Raw genomic sequence first — 18,965 nt, forward strand, 5'->3', positions numbered from 1 at the left:
GCAAACCAGGAGAATTTTGGGAGTGCAATGATGATAATTTCCTGACACAGGTGACTGAGAAGTGAATGAGGAGAGAAGCTCTACTAGCCCTCATACTAACAGACAAGGAGGAACTGGTCAGGGCTGTGAAAGCTGCTTGAGGGGATGGCCTTGGCTACCCACAGTAGTTACGAGAGACTGAAGTTCAGCCGGCTCAGGAGGATCTTGTTAGTGTCTACAAATACCTTAGGGGAGGGTGCAAAGAGGACAGAGCCAGGCTCTTTTCGGTGGTGCATAAAGCGCGAGACAATGGATGCAAACTGAAATAAAGGAAGTTTCGCTTGAATAGAAGAAGAAAATGTTTCACTGTGAGTGTGTTCAAACACTGGAGCAGGTCTCCCAGAGAGTTAGTGGAGTCTCCATCCTTGGAGATGCTCAAAACTGTGGTCCTGAGCAGCCTGCTGTAGTTGACCCTGCTTTGAGCAGCAGAGTTAGACTAGTTAATCTCCAGGGACCCCTTCCCATGTCTGCGGTTTTGTTACTCTGTTTCTAATTAATCCCTGTTCTGCAAAGGCTTTCAGGTGAATTAGCTGGTAATGCAGTGGTGTGCACAATTAGAAAAATATATGTACGGATTAAAGCCTTATGATTACATCAAACTTCTTTTTAGTACAGTGTGAGTAGTGCAAAGTACTTGTATATTAGTACTTCATGTACAGTATTTTCTCATTTGCTGTTGATATTTCTTCTATATGTGGTTGATTCTGACTTGGGTATATCCTGCTATAAATAGGTATAGAACAGTGTGACAATTTTTAGGGTTGGGGTTTTTTTTTCAAATGATTAGTGCTAGGATTTCAGAGCATTAAAATTGTTCTGGCTTTAGTTACTACCTTACTTATAGTAGGCTGGAAACACAAGAGTAGCAGTAGCTAGGTCATAAAATTATAGATTATTTGGTTACTGATGAGGAGGAGTCTTTTTTTCTATTCATTGACCCACATGGACCCTAATGAAAAGGATCTTACCTGAGATACACAGGAAAAGAGGGAGATAGAGGCTTACAGTTTAATAAAGTTGCAACTGTTAACTTAGTAACTACCCAGTGATCACTCCTGCAGCTGAAGTCGTTCTTCCTGTGTTGTGTGTTCTGTTTGGTCTGGGGCTAATGGTATTTCATCCAGACGTCCTTCAACTTTCTTCGTGTTAAGGGGCTGAGGGAGAGCGAGCTGTCTCACTTTAAGAACAAATGGATCCTCAACCTTATTCCCTAAACTGTAATGCCTTCATCCCAGTTCTGTGTGGTCAGCGGGCAGGATCTCTTTGGAGCATTGGGGCTGTAGCTCTTCCTCCAGGATATGCTGCCCTGCTGCTTTCTGACAGAGTCTCACCAGGGTCACAGACTTGTGACTTGTGTCACATCATTTTCCTGACAAATGTTATCTCTCTCCTAGTTGTCTGCATCCTCGCTCTTTTCATCAAGGTAGTATCAGGGCCATAGGGAAAGGCTTTTCTGTTTTCCCTGCTGTTCTGTTATGCCAGTGGGTTTCCCCAGAGCTTCCCGTTGTCTTCGTGTAAATTGAGATATTGGCCCTTGTGAGAAGGGAAGGGGAGTGGAGCTGCCTGAAGTAAAGATGGTTCTTTTCTGCTTTGTGTGTTATTGCAATAAAAACCGCTCATTAATTTTAGTTTAAAATGTACGTATCAGTATATTTTCTCTGGTAATCTAATCCCAAAAGGTACGAGAAAAAGGTTGGAGAGGGATGCCGTTTAGATTTGGAGAACAGACACATAACTGTCCAATGGAGTAAACTTTTCCGTTATTTTGCAGATATGGATGTTAACAGGAGATAAACTGGAGACAGCAACTTGCATTGCGAAAAGTTCTCACTTAGTGTCTAGGACTCAAGATATTCACATTTTCAGACCTGTAAGTATAGTTCCAACTTTTTTGTTGGTTCATCAAAGGAAGGACAGCTAATAACAGTGTTGCTTTATTTGATTAGTAGTTGGCTGCTTGTTGAAAATTGATGGGTTATTATACTGAGTGTCATAATAATGGTCAAGAGAGTAGTACTTGGGTTGTTACTCAAGGATGTAGAATTACAAAGCATTGCTTCTGTTTCAAGGTGCTTGTTTCTAGATTTGTTGATATGCTACAGATACGTTTGTAGCCACGTGTTCGGGTGACCCAGGTTCAACATGCGTTTTACACTCTTCACTTACACAATGGACACAGTAAGGTACCTCTGGGTGATGATGGAGAGGGGTCTGTGTGAGGTGCTGAGCCAGGAGGAAAGAGTATCCAGGAATTTAGGCTATCTGAATGTGGTTCTTGCTGCTTCTAGCATTTTCATTAATAGAACCCTTTAGACTCAAGCAGAATTAATCCTGAATGAAACTGTGATGCCAATGTCCATCCTCTGTATTGACATAGTTCAAATCAGTATGAGAAAATTTGAAAATTCTTTTGTATCTTGATATCTAATTGCATTTCATTAACAGACTGTTTAAGATAATTGTTAGAAAAGTAAACTGAGTATATTTTTCTATACATTTTGATTATATTTGCAGAGCATCAACTCTGCTGAAGCCAAACAAAAATAGATTTTCCAGCCGTTGATTGATGCTGTGTGATCAGACATAATATGTCTGTGTTTGTTCTAAATGAACCACTTGCACCTACAGAAATAATTATATGAATATAATTTACATGTAAATGTAGTTTCTTCTGAAACATCAGAATGGCAAATTAGGCCCTGCAGACTACTATTTGCAATTAAATTATTAATGCTTCTGATAAAACTTCAGATCAATTTTTGTTGACCTTTCCATGTTGTAACACCACAAATTAAGTCTTCCTGAACAAAATCTATTTAGTTGAGTCAGATTTTTATTTTCTTTACCTCGACTGGTAATAAGAGATCAGCATAAAAGTGTGTTAACTTAAAGTACACAAAGTTTTAAATTAGTTAGAAAATAGATTTATACAAAATTATTTCTGTGGCTGTATTTGTTGCAAAGAAATAACTACTGGATTAACATAAGAAAATACCAAGCACTCTAACACTTCTATTTTAGTTATAAATTAGTAAATAAAAAATTATTTACTACTTTGGCTTCCCAAAAATATGCGTTTTGTTTTTTACACTCCTTTTTTTTATTCTTAGAAGTCTCAGCTTTTTCGTTTTGTAATGAAATTAACTGATAGATTGTTCTAGAGGTATTTACAAATTAAAGAAAACAAAACCTCTATTAGGTGAAAGGTAGAACAGAGAGGGCAATTACCGTTCATCAGCGTGCACCAAGTGCTGACATCTCTTAATCTCCGTAATGCAGAAAGATTATAGTGGGCCAATGCAATCCAGGGTTCCTAAGAGTTGGCAGACAAGGAGCTTTCTCTTTACGTAATTAAGGGAAAGGAGGAAAAAAAATTCTGAATTGGGGCATGTGTATGAGTTTTTCTGTTTACAGGTGCTTTTTAGTATAACTCAAATTTTGTGTAGTAGAGCCCATCTGGAGGGACAAAGGTCTTTGGGAGTGCATCTGATTCTGCATAGTAGTGGGCCAAAGACAAAACTTCATGTTCAGTGTAATTAAGACTCATATAGTTTAAAAGTTATTTAATCAAAGTGCTGACAGAGCCAAAATTAGAAGTGTAATCAGAGTTTGTGTTTTATTCTGTGCTTGGAACTTTGTCTTGCATGATAGCTCTAAAATACATTGATCCTTTATTAGAAAAAAAAAACCAAACAACCAAACCTGCCAATCTCTTCCAAATGTGGTTATAATTTAATTTTTTCGTGTTATGTGTTCTAGCTCCAAATGTTCCAAAATCCATTTGGTAACCTTTGACCATTTTTGCATTTCACAGCTGGGCCTTTCTGAAACAATAATTATGTAAATTAAAAAATCTATCATGTCGTTCTTTTGTTATGCCACTTGATCCTCCTTGCATACTCACGCAAGATCCAAAAGGATTAGCGCTAGTGAGCATTTTTATGTGCCTTTTGAGATCTGTGTCTACTTACCCAAACTGAAGGAACTATTAATATGAACATCTTGCATTATTCTAAGAACGTATTTTACTAGTTAATAAATAAAAGTTTTGGGGTTTGATTGGGTTTTTGTTCTTCCCCACCCTCCACCCCCCCACACCTCTAGGCCTGCCAAGATAGAAAGACTCAAGTCAGCTTGAACTTAAGATGTTTCAATGTCATTAATTCATTAATTTTTTAGCCCTGGTCTACCTTGGTGAGGAACCAGTTAAGCTGACTACGTAGATTTTCCTTGTTTGAGGATTACTTTTTCACTCCGTAAGATTCGAGGCTTGTAGTCACATCCCATGGGTACTGGGCTTGCACTGGGATAAAACACTTGTTGAAGAACCAAGGCCTTCTGGGTATGAGTTCTCAAAACCTGATTTATTTAGGCAGGATTGCTTTTTTTTAAGTATATAACAAAATCTTTTAAGTGAGTGGTTTTTATTGAAGGTTACAACTCGAGGAGAGGCTCACCTAGAACTAAATGCCTTTAGGAGGAAGCATGATTGTGCCTTGGTGATATCTGGGGACTCACTTGAGGTAAGAACATGTTTTTTGTCAAATTACATTTATCTATATGCTTATGTTCAAAAAGTAAAGTATCGGTGTCTTTATGCTCTTAAACTTTTTTCCAGTGTTTGCCCGTACTTTAAGTTGTCCGTAGAGATACTTTTGTTTTTCACTGAGTGCTAGTTAGAGGGTGTATGTTCTAGATGGGCAAATGTTACTGGTTCTGTGGTCTCCTGTATGGTAGCAGAATGGAATTTGTACGCAGCATGCTTTAGTATTGTCTCTCCTCTTAACCCGAAAGTGTGTTGGCTCTCTAAAGGAAAGAGAATGTCAGTTTTAAAATAATAAAACCAGAGTCAGGAGAATGTGGCTTTTTTTTTCCTCCCACATGGGTGTCGTGCAAGCAAAACTTCATAAAAGAATTCTTTATACTGTGTTTGTGTTATACTACCTGTAGTAGTATTTAATCATAAGTAAATGAATGCGAGTGTATTTTTTTCCTTAGGTTTGTCTGAAGTATTATGAGCATGAATTTGTAGAGCTGGCTTGTCAGTGTCCTGCTGTAGTGTGCTGCCGATGTTCTCCCACCCAAAAAGCTCATATTGTGAAACTGTTACAGCACCACACTGGAAAACGCACGTGTGCAATAGGTAACTGTTGGCATGGTCTTCATTTGCAGTAGCTAAAATCTGTAATAAATTTAAGCAGTAGGTGGCACCATTGAGAAACAGTTAAAACCAGAGACTCCTTTATCAAGAGCCAGGTATTCTGTAGCTGTAGCAGAAAATGCCATTGCATGAGAAAGGTGCAGTTCTCTTCTTTATTCCACAGAAAAGAAGTCTTGACTGCTGAAGTAGTTAATCATAATCCATAGATTAATTGTAGGAATTTAAAGGTATATAAGAGGTTTCTAAAATACTGTAAGGCCAGCAGAGTAAAACCTCTGAAGAGCTGAATATTGCAGTGACATTTTCCAGGTGATGGAGGAAACGATGTCAGCATGATCCAAGCAGCAGACTGTGGAATTGGAATTGAAGGCAAGGTAATGTTAACAGTTTCATTGTCAAAGATGTGCCACACAGTAGTATAGTAACATGGGATTAGGAGCTTTATTCTTAAGCAGTAGTGAATTGATCATTTCTAAAGTATGCTGTAAGATGATAAAAATGCTTAGTCTTTGAACTAATATTTTCTTTGCTTCTATGTCATCTGCTTTATCTTTTTAAATACAAAAAGCAAGAAAAGCAGAAAACACTGTAGTTATTGCTGCGTAGCATTTACTGGAAAGAAGCAGGATAGGCGATTAAACTTACTTGTTACAGCCACTGCATCTTAGAATATGCACAAAAAAAAGTCCTCTGTGTCTCGTTGCAGGGTTGATGTCTGAAGCAGGAACAAACTTGACTTTTAAAATTAATTATCACTTAGAATTTTGAAAGTTGAAACACATCTTTTACACTGGGTTTCATATTTGGAATATTTTTGTTTTGTCCTAGGAGGGAAAACAAGCTTCCCTAGCAGCTGACTTTTCTATCACACAGTTTAAACACATAGGTAGGCTGCTGATGGTACATGGTCGAAACAGTTACAAAAGATCAGCAGCACTAGGTCAATTTGTCATGCACCGGGGCCTTATTATTTCAACTATGCAGGTATTTAAAACTTTGTTTTCTGAATAGTTAAAAACACTATGTCTGTCTTTGAGATGTCACAAAATATTAATCAACCAGTGTTGTTACTTTTTTCTTTATGGTAATGTTTTGTATATAGAATTATATTAAATATATGTAATTATCTGCTTTTTGTAGGCTGTATTTTCATCAGTCTTCTATTTTGCATCTGTTCCCTTGTACCAAGGATTCCTAATGGTAGGGTAAGTCAAAACCAACACTTAAGATACCTGGTAATAAAAATAGCAAACTAACTTGTTAATTAGCATCATGTAGTTGGTGTCTGCCACATTTTTTGACACATTTATCATTGGTACACTACCAAAACCTGGAATGAGTCTACGACAAAAAGTCAAACTAGGTTGAATACGCACTGTATGAGGGGCAAAGCCTCATTATCAGCTCTCTGAAGAGAGGGATCTGCATATCCTTAGAAGATGATACCGTATAACCTTTTTCCCATACGGGGTAGAAACAATAGAGGAAGTCTCCCAGACCAGTTTCAGCTGTTACACAGATTGCCATACAAGCCTCAGTGAGAATCACAGATTTTTCTGTTAAAAATAGAGCTGAAGCTACTGACTACGAAATATCCTCTGAGTGCACTACCCAAGTCTGCCAGACAGATCTCCGTTCAGGTGAACACATGCAGGATTAGGAGCACCCTGGTCTTGTTGCAGAAGCTGCTTTAGTAACGTGGTTACCCAAGTCACACAGCTGAGGGGTGTAAATATATTTGTGTTCCTCCCTGCTCTCCGCTCCTTCTGTCCTAAGAGCTTCTTTTTATACTCCTTGTAAACAATAACTTAAATCAATAGTAACTTAAATCATAGTCAAATCAAAGTCTGCTTACACCAGACTCTGCAGAGGCAAGCAGTAGACCTCTCCAAAATGTCTGTAAATAGTTGTGCCAAGTTCTAGTAAAGTACATACTAAAGTATACATCTGGCATGTGCATACTAAAATCCAAAGCCACTTACAGAGCTGTTAGGACTCTTGTTCATCCGCCTACCTATACCATGATGTCCAGAATATAGTACTTTTTTTTTCTTCAGTTTTCATGCCATTGTCTGTGGATGAATTTAAATGTCAGGTCTTTGAATTGGTTGTCCAAAGTGCAAGTGCACAGGGAGTATGGTAATAGGCGATAAGCTTGGGTGATATATATAGAAGAAATGTATTTACTGGTTTTGAACGTATAAAAACTGTAACTTCTCATGACTGGCAGCTCTCAGAAGCAGAAGAGCAGGTTGCGTGCGTAAAGCTGTATTAGTAAGCTACCTCAGTGCTGGGTAGAAGAACCAGTTTAGTTCCACTTACATAAAAAGACTTGAACTCAGTAGATAGTTTAAAATCCTATCATACAAAAGTGTCAATTTATGTGCTTTCCTTTCACATAGGTATGCAACTATATATACTATGTTTCCAGTCTTCTCTCTAGTATTGGATCAGGATGTGAAGCCAGAAATGGCATTGCTATATCCAGAACTTTATAAGGATCTCACAAAGGTAGGAATGTCCTCAGTGCTCAGATATGAACAAATGCTGAAATCGCCAGTGTACAAAACTGGGAATTCTTACAATCATTTTCTTAAGGTATTTCATGCAAGACAGATGCACAACTAATGTAATGCAGACTTTTGTACTATGAAAATAATTCACAGTACCAAATCTTCCAGTGAGTTTTATTAATACATTTGTTAAGTCACCAATGGTTGGACTGAAATAATTCAAACATGAAGGTATGTTAACATAAAACTTGCTTTCAGTCTGGTCCCAGGATCTCTGATCTGGAGTTATTTATGCTTACTTTTTCACAGCTCCTTTTTCCTTTTTAACTGGTAGATTAATGTATAGATTATTATTTTTTTCCCCCTAACCCCCAGATATTACTACTGACCTCTCCAAAAGCTGACTTTCTTTAAATAACAGATGCTGATAACTGATATATCTTAACCGAATCATACTGCTTTCTGTGTGTTTGCACATACCTGCAAACAATGAAAGTATGTAATTTCTTTACCTGCAAAAGTGAAACAAATCTCAAGAACTTCTGGTCCTTCTTAAACCGTCAGCTAGAAAAGTTAGGATCCAAGGCAGAAGCAGATAGCCTTTTTAGGGATAGTAGGTACTTTGAAGTTGTGTCTAAAAGTTCAAAAGCAGACTGTAGTCGAAGAGGATCCAAACTTTTCAGAGCCTTTGACTTTTTAATTGTACTAAATGAGCTATTAGCTATGTTAGTCTGGGAGAATTTTTTCTCATCTCTTGGAGATCTTGATTCTCTCTTTCTCCTCTTCAGAATCTTTAAAGTTCCTTTGTGAGATTTCAGCCTATGAATCTCAAAAAAAGCATGGCCTTATACCTGCTAAAGGCAGTTGTAAGCTTGCAAGTGGAAACCTGTTGAGGGAACTTGGAAGCATCTTATTTCCCAAGCTAGAAGTTAACCTGTACTCAGAAACTGCCCAGAATGGGTAGATGAATACAGGCTAAATTCTTTGTTTAGGCTTAAATGACAGTTCTTGGACGTGCTGAATCATTGGCTTTCCCAGTTTATGTTGCATCTCTATGAATATTAAATAAGTAGAACCCAAATAATCCTCTTCAGAATTAAAAACAAAGAGAATGTGGAGAAACTGGAGAGTACAGTTCAGTGCGTTGTGTGGGGCAGATGGTGATCAGTGAATGATTATGGATGAGTAGCACAAAAAGTTATTTATGTGCTCCATTTGACTTCACTATTATAAGGTAATCTTATTGTGAGTGTATATTACCACAATTTATGATCATGATGCCTTAGTCATGACACTGAGGCCTACATATTTCTGCACATCATTTTTCAAATTATGGACTCTAAATGCAAATCTTCACCAATGCTATTCAGTTAGTGTTATTCAAACACATGTTGACGTGGACTATAATTGTATTCCTAGGAATTGGTTTCTTTTCCGGGATACGCTAGTGACGAAAATGCTTTTTAGATTTTTAAAGGAATAAGATATATTGCACAAGTCATTGACAGGCTCTTGCTCCGGTGCAAGAAGAAGAGAAAATTAGCAAGGTTCAGAGAGACAGGTGTGGCCACGAACCCTGGAGGACACACTGATTCAGTATTACTGTTACTGTGGTTCCTACGGAGTTACAGCTAGAAAAGCTGGTGAAAATTTGAAAGGAAGTACAAGCAGGAGGGCTCCCAGCTTTCATCTGGAAATGATTCACAGCCTGTTGTGCAGCATTCCCTAGAGGCTCAGGAGTGACTTACCCCTTCTTGTTCCGTAAAGGTGAACTAAAACTCAACCTCATTCTTATTTCCCAAATCTCGCTAATGGGGGAGCTATGGTCGAAGGTGGAAGCAGTGTGCAGTACTCACATGAAGATGAGTAGGCACTCATAGGAGAAAAAAAATAAATTAATGTTTCTTGGTGCTTGTACAAGATTTTTTTCCCCATATGTTCAAGTCTGTCACCAACATTCTAGACTATATACAGAATTACGAAAATGTCTTTAGCACCTTGCCATGAACTCTCTCTATCCAAAAATATGTTTTAGCCTTTACTGAAGTAATAGGAGGAGTTAACTCATCACTTTCTACAGCAATGAAGCACGTTTCTTTACAAAGTGCAGATTCTTGCCCGTTTAGAGCGATCGCTTCTTTTGTGGCAAAATGGCTGCTTTGTTTGCCATTTTATCCTTTGCAGTTCTAACATATTTCATCAGTGCCCTCACAGAATGCAGAAGTGATATGCACATGTACAGCATTTATTCGTTGATTTATGCGTATGTTTCAATCTATAACATTCACAATCACAAGAAGATTTCAAATGTATTTGGTAATAGTTACTTGCTGAAAACTTACAGTAGTCATATGTTTATTCTGTGAATGCAAATAGACAGTTTATCCAACATTTAGAAGTGACTAGTAACTACAGTTTTGCTTGAGGTTTAGGGCAGTAGGTACACGATGCTGTTTTTCTTGAAGGCTACAATTTACAAAACAGACAAATATCTGTCTAGTGATTAACTATTAAAAATACATGAACTGAGTAGAATTATTTTTTTTTTTTTAAAGTTGTGTTTAACTGTCCTCTTACTTGTTTCCCCTAGGGAAGATCTTTGTCATTTAAGACCTTCCTCATCTGGGTTTTAATCAGTATTTACCAAGGTAGGAGAGTCCTAATTTTACTGAACTGAGAATTTTTTGTCTGCTATTAGCAATATTGTTTTTCAGCTGCAGGTTGAATTCCCAAAGCTTAACATTTCATCAGCAGTTACATATATTGCTTTCTGTTTATCTCGTAAATCGATATTCCTGTAGTGTGCCAGGCCTCTTCAAAACACAACGTGGATTGGTATTTTTATTGATGCATATCACCTAAAAAAGGACGTGTTTTTAATTGAATGCTAATCCAGAAAAATTTTAATGAGTGCTTATCACATTGCTTATATTTGCACAGTAGTTTTCTTTCATGGAATGACAGAAGCACTGTTGAAGAAATCTGAATTATGTAATCAGTTAAAAGTAATTACACTTTCAACGATGTCTCATTTATTTGAGGCACTTGACAAAATGAGGTTAATTAACGGTTCATCATATATTGCACTAAAAGGTGTTTAATTTTCTAATAGTTTTATTTCTTTACAGCTTTGGTTGTTTTATTTCACATGCACAAAGTACAGTAAATATCACTTCTGTTCTTTTCGAAAGATCAATGTTGTCATGTTATAAAAAAAATGACTGGGCAAGTTTTCATAATAAGCAATCAAATGTTCAGTGTGCAGTGGTAAAAACTGGTACACTGACATTTCATCACACAATGTATTTCTTAACTTTGTGTGCCTTTCCTAGGTGGTATTCTGATGTATGGAGCCCTGCTGCTTTTTGAATCTGAATTTGTACATGTCGTTGCCATTTCCTTCACTGCCCTAATCTTGACTGAGCTCTTGATGGTTGCACTGACCATACGAACATGGCACTGGTTAATGGTGGTGGCTGAATTCCTCAGTCTTGGCTGCTATGTGGCCTCTCTTGCATTTCTAAATGAATACTTTGGTGAGTAATAGTAAAAGTATTTTAGCAAAGAACTGTGCTTTTTAATATTTTTTGTCTACTTTTTTTTAATAAGAATAGGTGATGTTATGCTTTGTGAAATATAGCTCTCTTCATAAGAAATATGAGTGAGTTGAAATTAGGCTTAATTCATGTTGGATTAAAATTTTCTCTTGTCTCCGAGAGTCTGACAATCTTTATTCCTGTTAGTATGATTTATCTAGGTGATAAACTTTACTCAAACCACGCATGCTGTTTTTACATCCTTGATCTGATCTTGACAGTCCAAACTGCATACCTTAAATTGGCTTTGAGATTTGCACTATTGAAGTGGATATGATTTTTAAAAAATCAGGATCTTTCACTGCGTTGGTGAATTGTTTTGTACGCCAGACCAAGCGGACCTCATTAGACCTGACCCACAAGTTTAAAAGAGCTGAAGTATTGCTACAGAGTGAGGCAGAAGGCTATTAGGATAGATACTTTGTATGAGAATCATTGTTTCATAAGTGTATTAAGCTTATATTAAGCTTGCTTTGCTTAAAATTGCAGTATGCCATACTGTGTCTTAAGGTTCTGATTGTTCGTAGTTCACAAGATGAAAGAACACATTTTAACTGCAAATCTTAACTTTCAAGGATCTGAGCATTAAAATAATACATATTTCTTTTTATATCAAATTATTCCTCAATAAAAAGAGCTATCTCAGTGTGATTTTACAAATATAACTTTTATAGAACTATATATAACAATTTTGATTATACCTCACAAGGAATAGAATCCAGCTCCTTCCCTCTCTGTTTTCCAGGAGCTGATGAGTAAGGAGTTGCCCTTCTTCAACTGCCATTTCTCATAGCAGAATTCAATGTTACATGGTAGTTTCTAGAAGTCTCATAGTTCTGCTTTTGCTCTCTCATGTCCCAAGTATTCAACACTAGGCTAGTGTATTTACATTAGATAATTATTTTTTTAATCAGTAAATGCTTCACTGCCTGTCCCAGGTGTTCTGTTACCTCCCAGATTTCTCAGGAGTCAAATTTTAATGAAGAACGAACCCTGCTGGGCTTGGTACTTGTATTGCACATTATTTCAGCTTTGCCAGAGTACCTTTTCCTTTTCTCTGATGCTGATGCGCAGACTCTTTGATAGACATTATTGGCTTGATTCCTGATTCTCACAGCCAGATTACAAATGAAAGGAACAAGCAAGAACAGATACAGGTACTGGCTCTTTAGTCCAAACTTCCAGGAATTTCATAAAGCAGAACTTGCTGCTTCGCCTTTGTAAGTCTTTAGTATTGATGACAGCCAGTCCTTCCACCATTTTTAGGTGTTGTTCAGGGAGAAGCACCTTTAGGTGGTGTTCGGAGATGTGTAAAAACTACAGGGACTTTGTTTCTTGCAGACCCTTCCGTAGAGGGGAGCGCTTTACTGTCCGCGTGTATTTGCTGGACAAGTCCAAGCAACTGAGTACGTAAATGGTTGCACGGCTTCTTGCAGCCTGGGGACTTAACTTCTGTATTTTTCCTCATTAAGAGTACCGTGTGTTATTCATCGGTTAATCTGCGAAAATGCATTTCAGTTAGTCTCTCTTCTGCTTAATGCTTTACTCTTACTTAATCTGTCACATTATAACTGGGGGGAGGGAGCCTTTTTATGTGTGCATAAACCTAAGGGATGGGTTACAGCTCAAGGTATAGAACGACTTCCATGGAACAGGCAAAACAATCAAGTCCAATAGCGCTTGATTTCATCGGCAAATAAACTGTTTCTTTCCGCGATATTTTCTTACAAGCACAATCTTCTCCCAAAGAAATGGTATCGTAAGTATGACAGGGCGCTCAAATTAGAAAGACAAAAATATTTGACAGTGCTTTACGGCTCTGACTCATGGAAGGAAAGAAATTTTTAGGTTTCTGAGTTAATTGCACACAATGGCCTTACTAGGCATGTCTCTATGATATGTTACATAGGCTTTTTGTATGTCTAAGCAGGCTTAGGCTAAAACTGTATAACAAATTTATACATTGAAATCTAATATACGAAGTATATTTAATGAGTGAAGTTGGAGCAGCAAAGCATTTCTTTACTGCATTTTCTGAAGTGAATTTTCATTCACATTAAAACAGTTCTGACCAAGTTGTTTATACAGTAAATTATACCTTGAAGTCAAATGTATGAAAACTGCCTACCTACTTACAACCTTAAAACATGACCAAATATGAAATCTCTATATTTTCAAAATGTTTTGGTTTATTTGCTGTTTAAAATATTCTGATCGTCATGTGAAAGGCAATAATATTCCAGTTAATGCTACTAACATCTTTTTCATTTCCTTTTTGTGTAGCTAACCTGTTTGGTTTTTTCTTTTTTTCCTGTAACTTTCATATTTTCTGTAAATCTATCCTTTCATTTTCATTCTCCGTCTTGTGAAACAGGTATAGGCAGAGTGTCTTTTGGAGCTTTCTTAGGTAGGTGAAGTTTAACTTTTCTCGAAGCTTTTTTTAAGTCTGTAAAAATTCATTAAAGAGTAGTAGATTATTTAATATACACATTTGTAAATAATGGAAAAAAGCAAAAAACCACAGTTCTTCAGATTACCTGGGTTCTGGGATCTTTCCATGATAATTAAGTATGACCTGACCATCACAAATATGGTAAAAAATTTTCAGTAGCAAGTGTAGAGTGTCACCATTCTTGTTTAAAGTTTGTCACAAAAAAATAGCTTTTCAGTGTGGCTTGTGGTAATATCTACATGGTTTTCCCTTTAAATTTTCGGGCTCTAATTTAATCTCTAAGGTTTTAAGAATCATTCGGTCTAGTTGTTGTGACTGTTTCAGAGAAAAGTAATCTGAATATGGAGCAAAGGATCCAAAATGGTAGCAGAATTTCTGGTTTTCTGGGAACTTGTACTATCATGGGTAAAAACCATTCTTACTAGCAGAAAAATAAGCTGGTTTATTCTTATTATGAGAAAGTTTTGCTTTTAAACTGCGAGCCTGTTTCCCCTAGAATTATTTTGTGCTGCAAAACAGTATAAGGACCATAAAGGAACTGTGAAGTTCCTGTCTAAAGAAAATAGTTGGCAAAAACAAAATGTTGAGGTTAACTTTAACTTTATCCTTCTGTTGTTTTGTGGCACTTTTTTTTTTTTTTTTTTTTTTTTTGCACGCTCTTGAACAATAGCATAAGCAAACAATTAAGAGAGTTTTATTGACTTTGTACTATGGAAGTTCCAGTTTCCATGTTACCAGCTCCCATTACTTATTTTCCCTTTTTGTTTCTGCAGATGTTGCCTTTATCACAACTGTGACCTTCCTGTGGAAAGTGTCAGCAATCACTGTTGTAAGCTGTCTTCCACTTTACATTATCAAGTACTTGAAGCGCAAATTTTCTCCTCCAAGTTACTCCAAGCTTACCTCGTAAAAGTAATTATATTCCTGTGGTTTTTCACTCACACCAGTCGGCAAATTGCACACTCACTGTGCTTTAGTGTCTATGGATTTATGCTGGACTAAAGAAATGTAAAAAAAAAATAAAAATAAAAAGTGTTAGAGTGAATAGAGCACAAAAAGAGGAGGAAACACCTGACAGGTACATTAACACAGAAGTACACTAACAAGACTATCAGAGATAAACTAAATTTTCTTCATGTTGATTTTTTTTTTTTTTTTTTTTTTACTTTCAATTACTATGATTATAAAATTAAACCGAATTACCTTTGATTTGACAATGCTTCTGAATGGCTTCATTGCTACTGTAAAGGATTTTTTGCCACTGTAAAGGATTTTTTCCTACTGTACTAATCTTCCGCAAGTTGAATTGAAAGTTTTGTTATTTGTTACATAACTTCACTTCTTTAATTATTACATAACTTCCTAATTGAAGTCCTTTCCTTTAATGTTTATATATGGAAAAGTTCATTTGTCCATACTTGCTATAACAAACCTAATACCTGTAAATGCCCGTGTCTGTATTAGCAGCTAACTATTATTCCTCATCAGACATTGAGTGATATGCACTATTTGAATTATGTACAGATGTCTGCATAGCACAGTATTATTTTTAGGAGCTGTTGTCCTATTCTGTACTCTCCATTTCTGGCATCAGTAAATTACAGATCTGTGATGTCGACAGCAGTTCTTTAAATGCACATTATAGCCAGGTTGCACAAAAGCTGTTTAAAAATTAAATGATAAATTCTGTACATAATTCCACTGCACCTATTGATCTGTACAGATAGCAAAGACATGGCTGCTCAGTAAATATGTTTTAAAATTCTTATTCATTTTGTATTTGTAAAACTGCAAATAGTGTCAAAGTACATTTCTATATATGAGAAGTCCAGTAAACCTTGTATTAGCTAATATGTTAAATTGCCTTGTAATCTGTTTACTTAGGTTACTCAGGTAAAAGAAAATAAGACGAACACATGAACATTATGGTAGGAAAATCTATCATCTTCCAAGTTGTAAATGTTATGTTTTTATAACTTAGTTTGGGTGCAAACTTGTTTAAAAAAAAAAATCAAAACATTTTTGTTTGTTGTAAACTGTCAGAGTTGGGTATCTTGGCTGAGTTATGACACTTTACAGCGGTTGAAGATTTGTTCCAAAAACTCATATAGTCTGATACAATCTGAAGGGTCCAAATCTTGCATACTGTACTGGAAAGTAGGATATATTGGTTTAGTTTTCCATTGTGATATAACTTTGCTTTCTCAAGAAGTACATATAACGAATTTGGCATAGTCTGTTACTCAGTGGAAAGATGAGCATAATTATCCATGCTTTCTTTATTAAATATTTATGTGTGTGTTTTTAAAAAACACTCAATATGGATGTCATTTTTATGTTTGACTGTATGCCTTTACAACATAACTCCTTGTTTAGTCTCTTATAAGTTTGTCCTTATGCCATTATTACATTGGATGAGTAATATTTAAGTGATAAATCTAACTACTTCCTGGGAGAGCAGAGGAAACTGCTGCAGAGCTATTTGGACTCCACTCCATTAGTTTTTGTTTTGAAAGTTTTTCGTACTAGCTATTTATCTGCGCTTTTTTTTTTTATTTTTATTTTTATTTTCAGTCCTCATTATGAAAGCAATAAAGCCTAATTTCTACCAAATATTATTAATGGTATATGTATTAAATAAACTACCGAAATAGCGTTTCTTTTAGTTACACAACATTGCAGACTAGTTTGCTCTGTCCCGCTGTAAAATCACTTCTGTACAACCCCCACAAGATGTCACTGTTCCTGCACACTAGCAGAAGCCTTTTCTTCATTTTATGTGGTTTTGGCAAGATACTCTTGGTTTATATTTTTGGTTTGGTCCTGTGACATTTTTGTTGCTGATTTGCTTTAAGTTTCTGGTTTTCCCCACTAAGCGGGAATTACTTTGAAGCAATTAAGAAAAGTCACCAGTGTGCAGTTGTTCTGAAATGTTGATGACGTTTTCTTCAGACTTTCTTGTCTTATACATTGTGAGCTCGCAACCACATGCATAAGATTCAGCGGATAAGCAAAAGCTTAGAGTTGGTCATCCTTCATCAATATATCACATCTTTGACATTAGGCAGAAACTGAGAAAAAAATCAGAAATTAAACTAGCGGTATGAAAGTGATAGTGTTACCGTAATAGTCGTATCCATGTGTACAGAATTTATAGTGTACGTTATATTAATCATCAGCATTAAAACTGTGAGGTTAGCGTGGTAGCAGATGTATAAATCCTACACGCAGATAAAAGCCTTTCAAAAGTGGAGTCGGTTCTCTAGAGTGCCTGCTTTCTTAGAGTATTTTCAATATACAGCAAAGGTCTTGTTTCAGCTAGCCCTTTATTTTGAAGACTGCAGAAGTCCGATTCAGATGACTTTCTTTGCTTTTGAGGTTCAGTCACTGCAAAACTGGGTATAGCAGGAAAGTCTGCTTTCTATTCATTCTTGTCACTACAGCCCTGGAAAGGGGTAGTGCTACCATATCACAGTGGTTTACAGGGAACAATATCAATACAGAATTTAAGTATCGTGACACCTTTCAGTAGAAATCTTTAATGTATTGTGGATTTCAGTACAAAGTAAGCCAAGTACCATCGCAATCCCTGGCTCTTGAAACAGATTAAAATGGTAACATGTCCGGTGTGCAGGTGAATAATTTTTTTCATAAGAATCTCATTCCGTTGTCCTTTCACATCAGTATATGTCAGGAATAAGTCTGGAGCACCAGTTCAACTTACATAAACACATATTTAGGCCTTGGATCTACAAGTTACACCCAGAAGGACCTTAAGTTTCATTTGCCATTAGACGTTTACTTTTGTGACCTGCTATGCCAGATATGTATTTCTGAAAAGGTAATCATGTCTCTTTGAAAACATATTTGGAAAACAATTTCAGGGATGGAGGAGCAAGACATGAACAGGAAATATGTCTTCACCAAAGTAACATACGTAGCAATACTGACCTATTTGGACCATGTTTAATAAGCATACGAGTGAAACATCTGCTAGATTTCCTATGTGGTTTGATGGAAGAACACAGGGAAAAGGAGAGGTCCTGCAAAAAAGAAGTACTGGTAATTATTATATTGGTTTCTTCTGATGCTATTCTAAACTTATGTGTTCGTGTAACTGCTGGAAAACATTTTACTACACAAGGTATTAGTTTGCAAATGGAAGCTAAAATTAAATCCTTGCATACTTAACATTAAATCTGTAGCAATCTTCCATGAATGTGAGTGTTTACAACAGTGTTTTTATGTTCAAACCGAGCTTGCTGACACATACCATCAGAATCCATCTGTATGGTGTCTCCTGTTTTCTTCCTAAAATTTCTGAGTGGTTGTCCAAAAACCTGTCGTTGCTTTTGTAGGTACGTAGGAAGTGTGTATTGTCTTGATGAGCAGCATCCCCTTGAGCCAACATGCATTATAAATGTCCTCCTCCCCAGCATCCACAAGAGGGTGCCAGCCTAAACATTTTTCAATCTCCTTTTAAAACCCATCTGCAAGAGGGAACTCAGCAGTCGGGAACCTTTTCAGACCGGACACCAATTCTGCAGGTATTTAAGCAAGAATTTTACTATTCATGGATGTAGTTAAACAGCTGTTAGTCATGGGGGTCAGCTTCTGCAGACGAAGAGGAGATGATTTCCCTATATATTGCTCTTTCTTACGCCCGTTTGTGCATGTTAGAGTAGGCCTAAGCAGCATAGTCTCCATACTCCTCTGCAACCTTCTTGCTGTCTCCAGGCATTAGCATTACTTTGGGCAAGAACCGGCCCTCAGATCTTCAGCCGGTGAGCCAGGCCGCGCGTTCCTGGGATCATCCTCCATCCCTACGCTGATGCGCACCTCTGTCTTGCTCACACAGCGTACGCTGCGGGGTTCCTTCATCGCTGGAGGTTGGGGCTGTTCGTGCCTGATCCGTCTTCGTTTGCGTATTTACCATGTGAAAGATGTCGAGTCAGGCCTGGGGAAGGGCTTCCCCTATAAATGACAGTATAGACTTCCTTAGAGGCTTTGGAGATGCGCTGTTAACAAAGATCCTCTGATGTGACCTCTTTTCCTACTTTTGCAGAGCTTTGTATTCCTGGGTTTTATATTGGCAAGATAACTTGAAAGAGGCTTGCATCCCTTCACGTGTCTGGCGGTATTAGCGTGGCTCCAAGAGCCTCGGCAGAGCAAAGGGATTTAGTGCGGAGTACGTGGAGTCTGGC

General features: G+C 37.0%; 1 protein-coding gene across 4 annotated transcripts in view; it reads left to right on the top strand.

Moving 5' to 3' along the window:
- ATP9B (ATPase phospholipid transporting 9B (putative)) overlaps positions 1–16,832 on the top strand; it is a 169,833-nt gene extending 153,001 nt beyond the window's left edge. For 2 of the 4 annotated variants that reach the window (XM_049823773.1, XM_049823777.1), the window contains exons 20-30: positions 1,811–1,909; positions 4,473–4,562; positions 5,038–5,182; positions 5,510–5,574; positions 6,029–6,184; positions 6,341–6,405; positions 7,603–7,711; positions 10,304–10,361; positions 11,046–11,249; positions 13,684–13,716; positions 14,535–16,832. In XM_049823773.1, coding sequence (XP_049679730.1) covers positions 1,811–1,909; positions 4,473–4,562; positions 5,038–5,182; positions 5,510–5,574; positions 6,029–6,184; positions 6,341–6,405; positions 7,603–7,711; positions 10,304–10,361; positions 11,046–11,249; positions 13,684–13,716; positions 14,535–14,671 — 1,161 coding nt within the window. In that variant the 3' untranslated portion in view covers positions 14,672–16,832. The remainder of the gene's footprint in view (positions 1–1,810; positions 1,910–4,472; positions 4,563–5,037; positions 5,183–5,509; positions 5,575–6,028; positions 6,185–6,340; positions 6,406–7,602; positions 7,712–10,303; positions 10,362–11,045; positions 11,250–13,683; positions 13,717–14,534) is intronic. The other 2 variants (XM_049823775.1, XM_049823776.1) reach the window with 2 other exon arrangements.
- Positions 16,833–18,965: the final 2,133 nt, after the last annotated feature.

This window comes from Accipiter gentilis, chromosome 20 (genome assembly GCF_929443795.1).
Source record: "Accipiter gentilis chromosome 20, bAccGen1.1, whole genome shotgun sequence".
In the NCBI taxonomy this organism is placed as follows: domain Eukaryota; kingdom Metazoa; phylum Chordata; class Aves; order Accipitriformes; family Accipitridae; genus Astur; species Astur gentilis.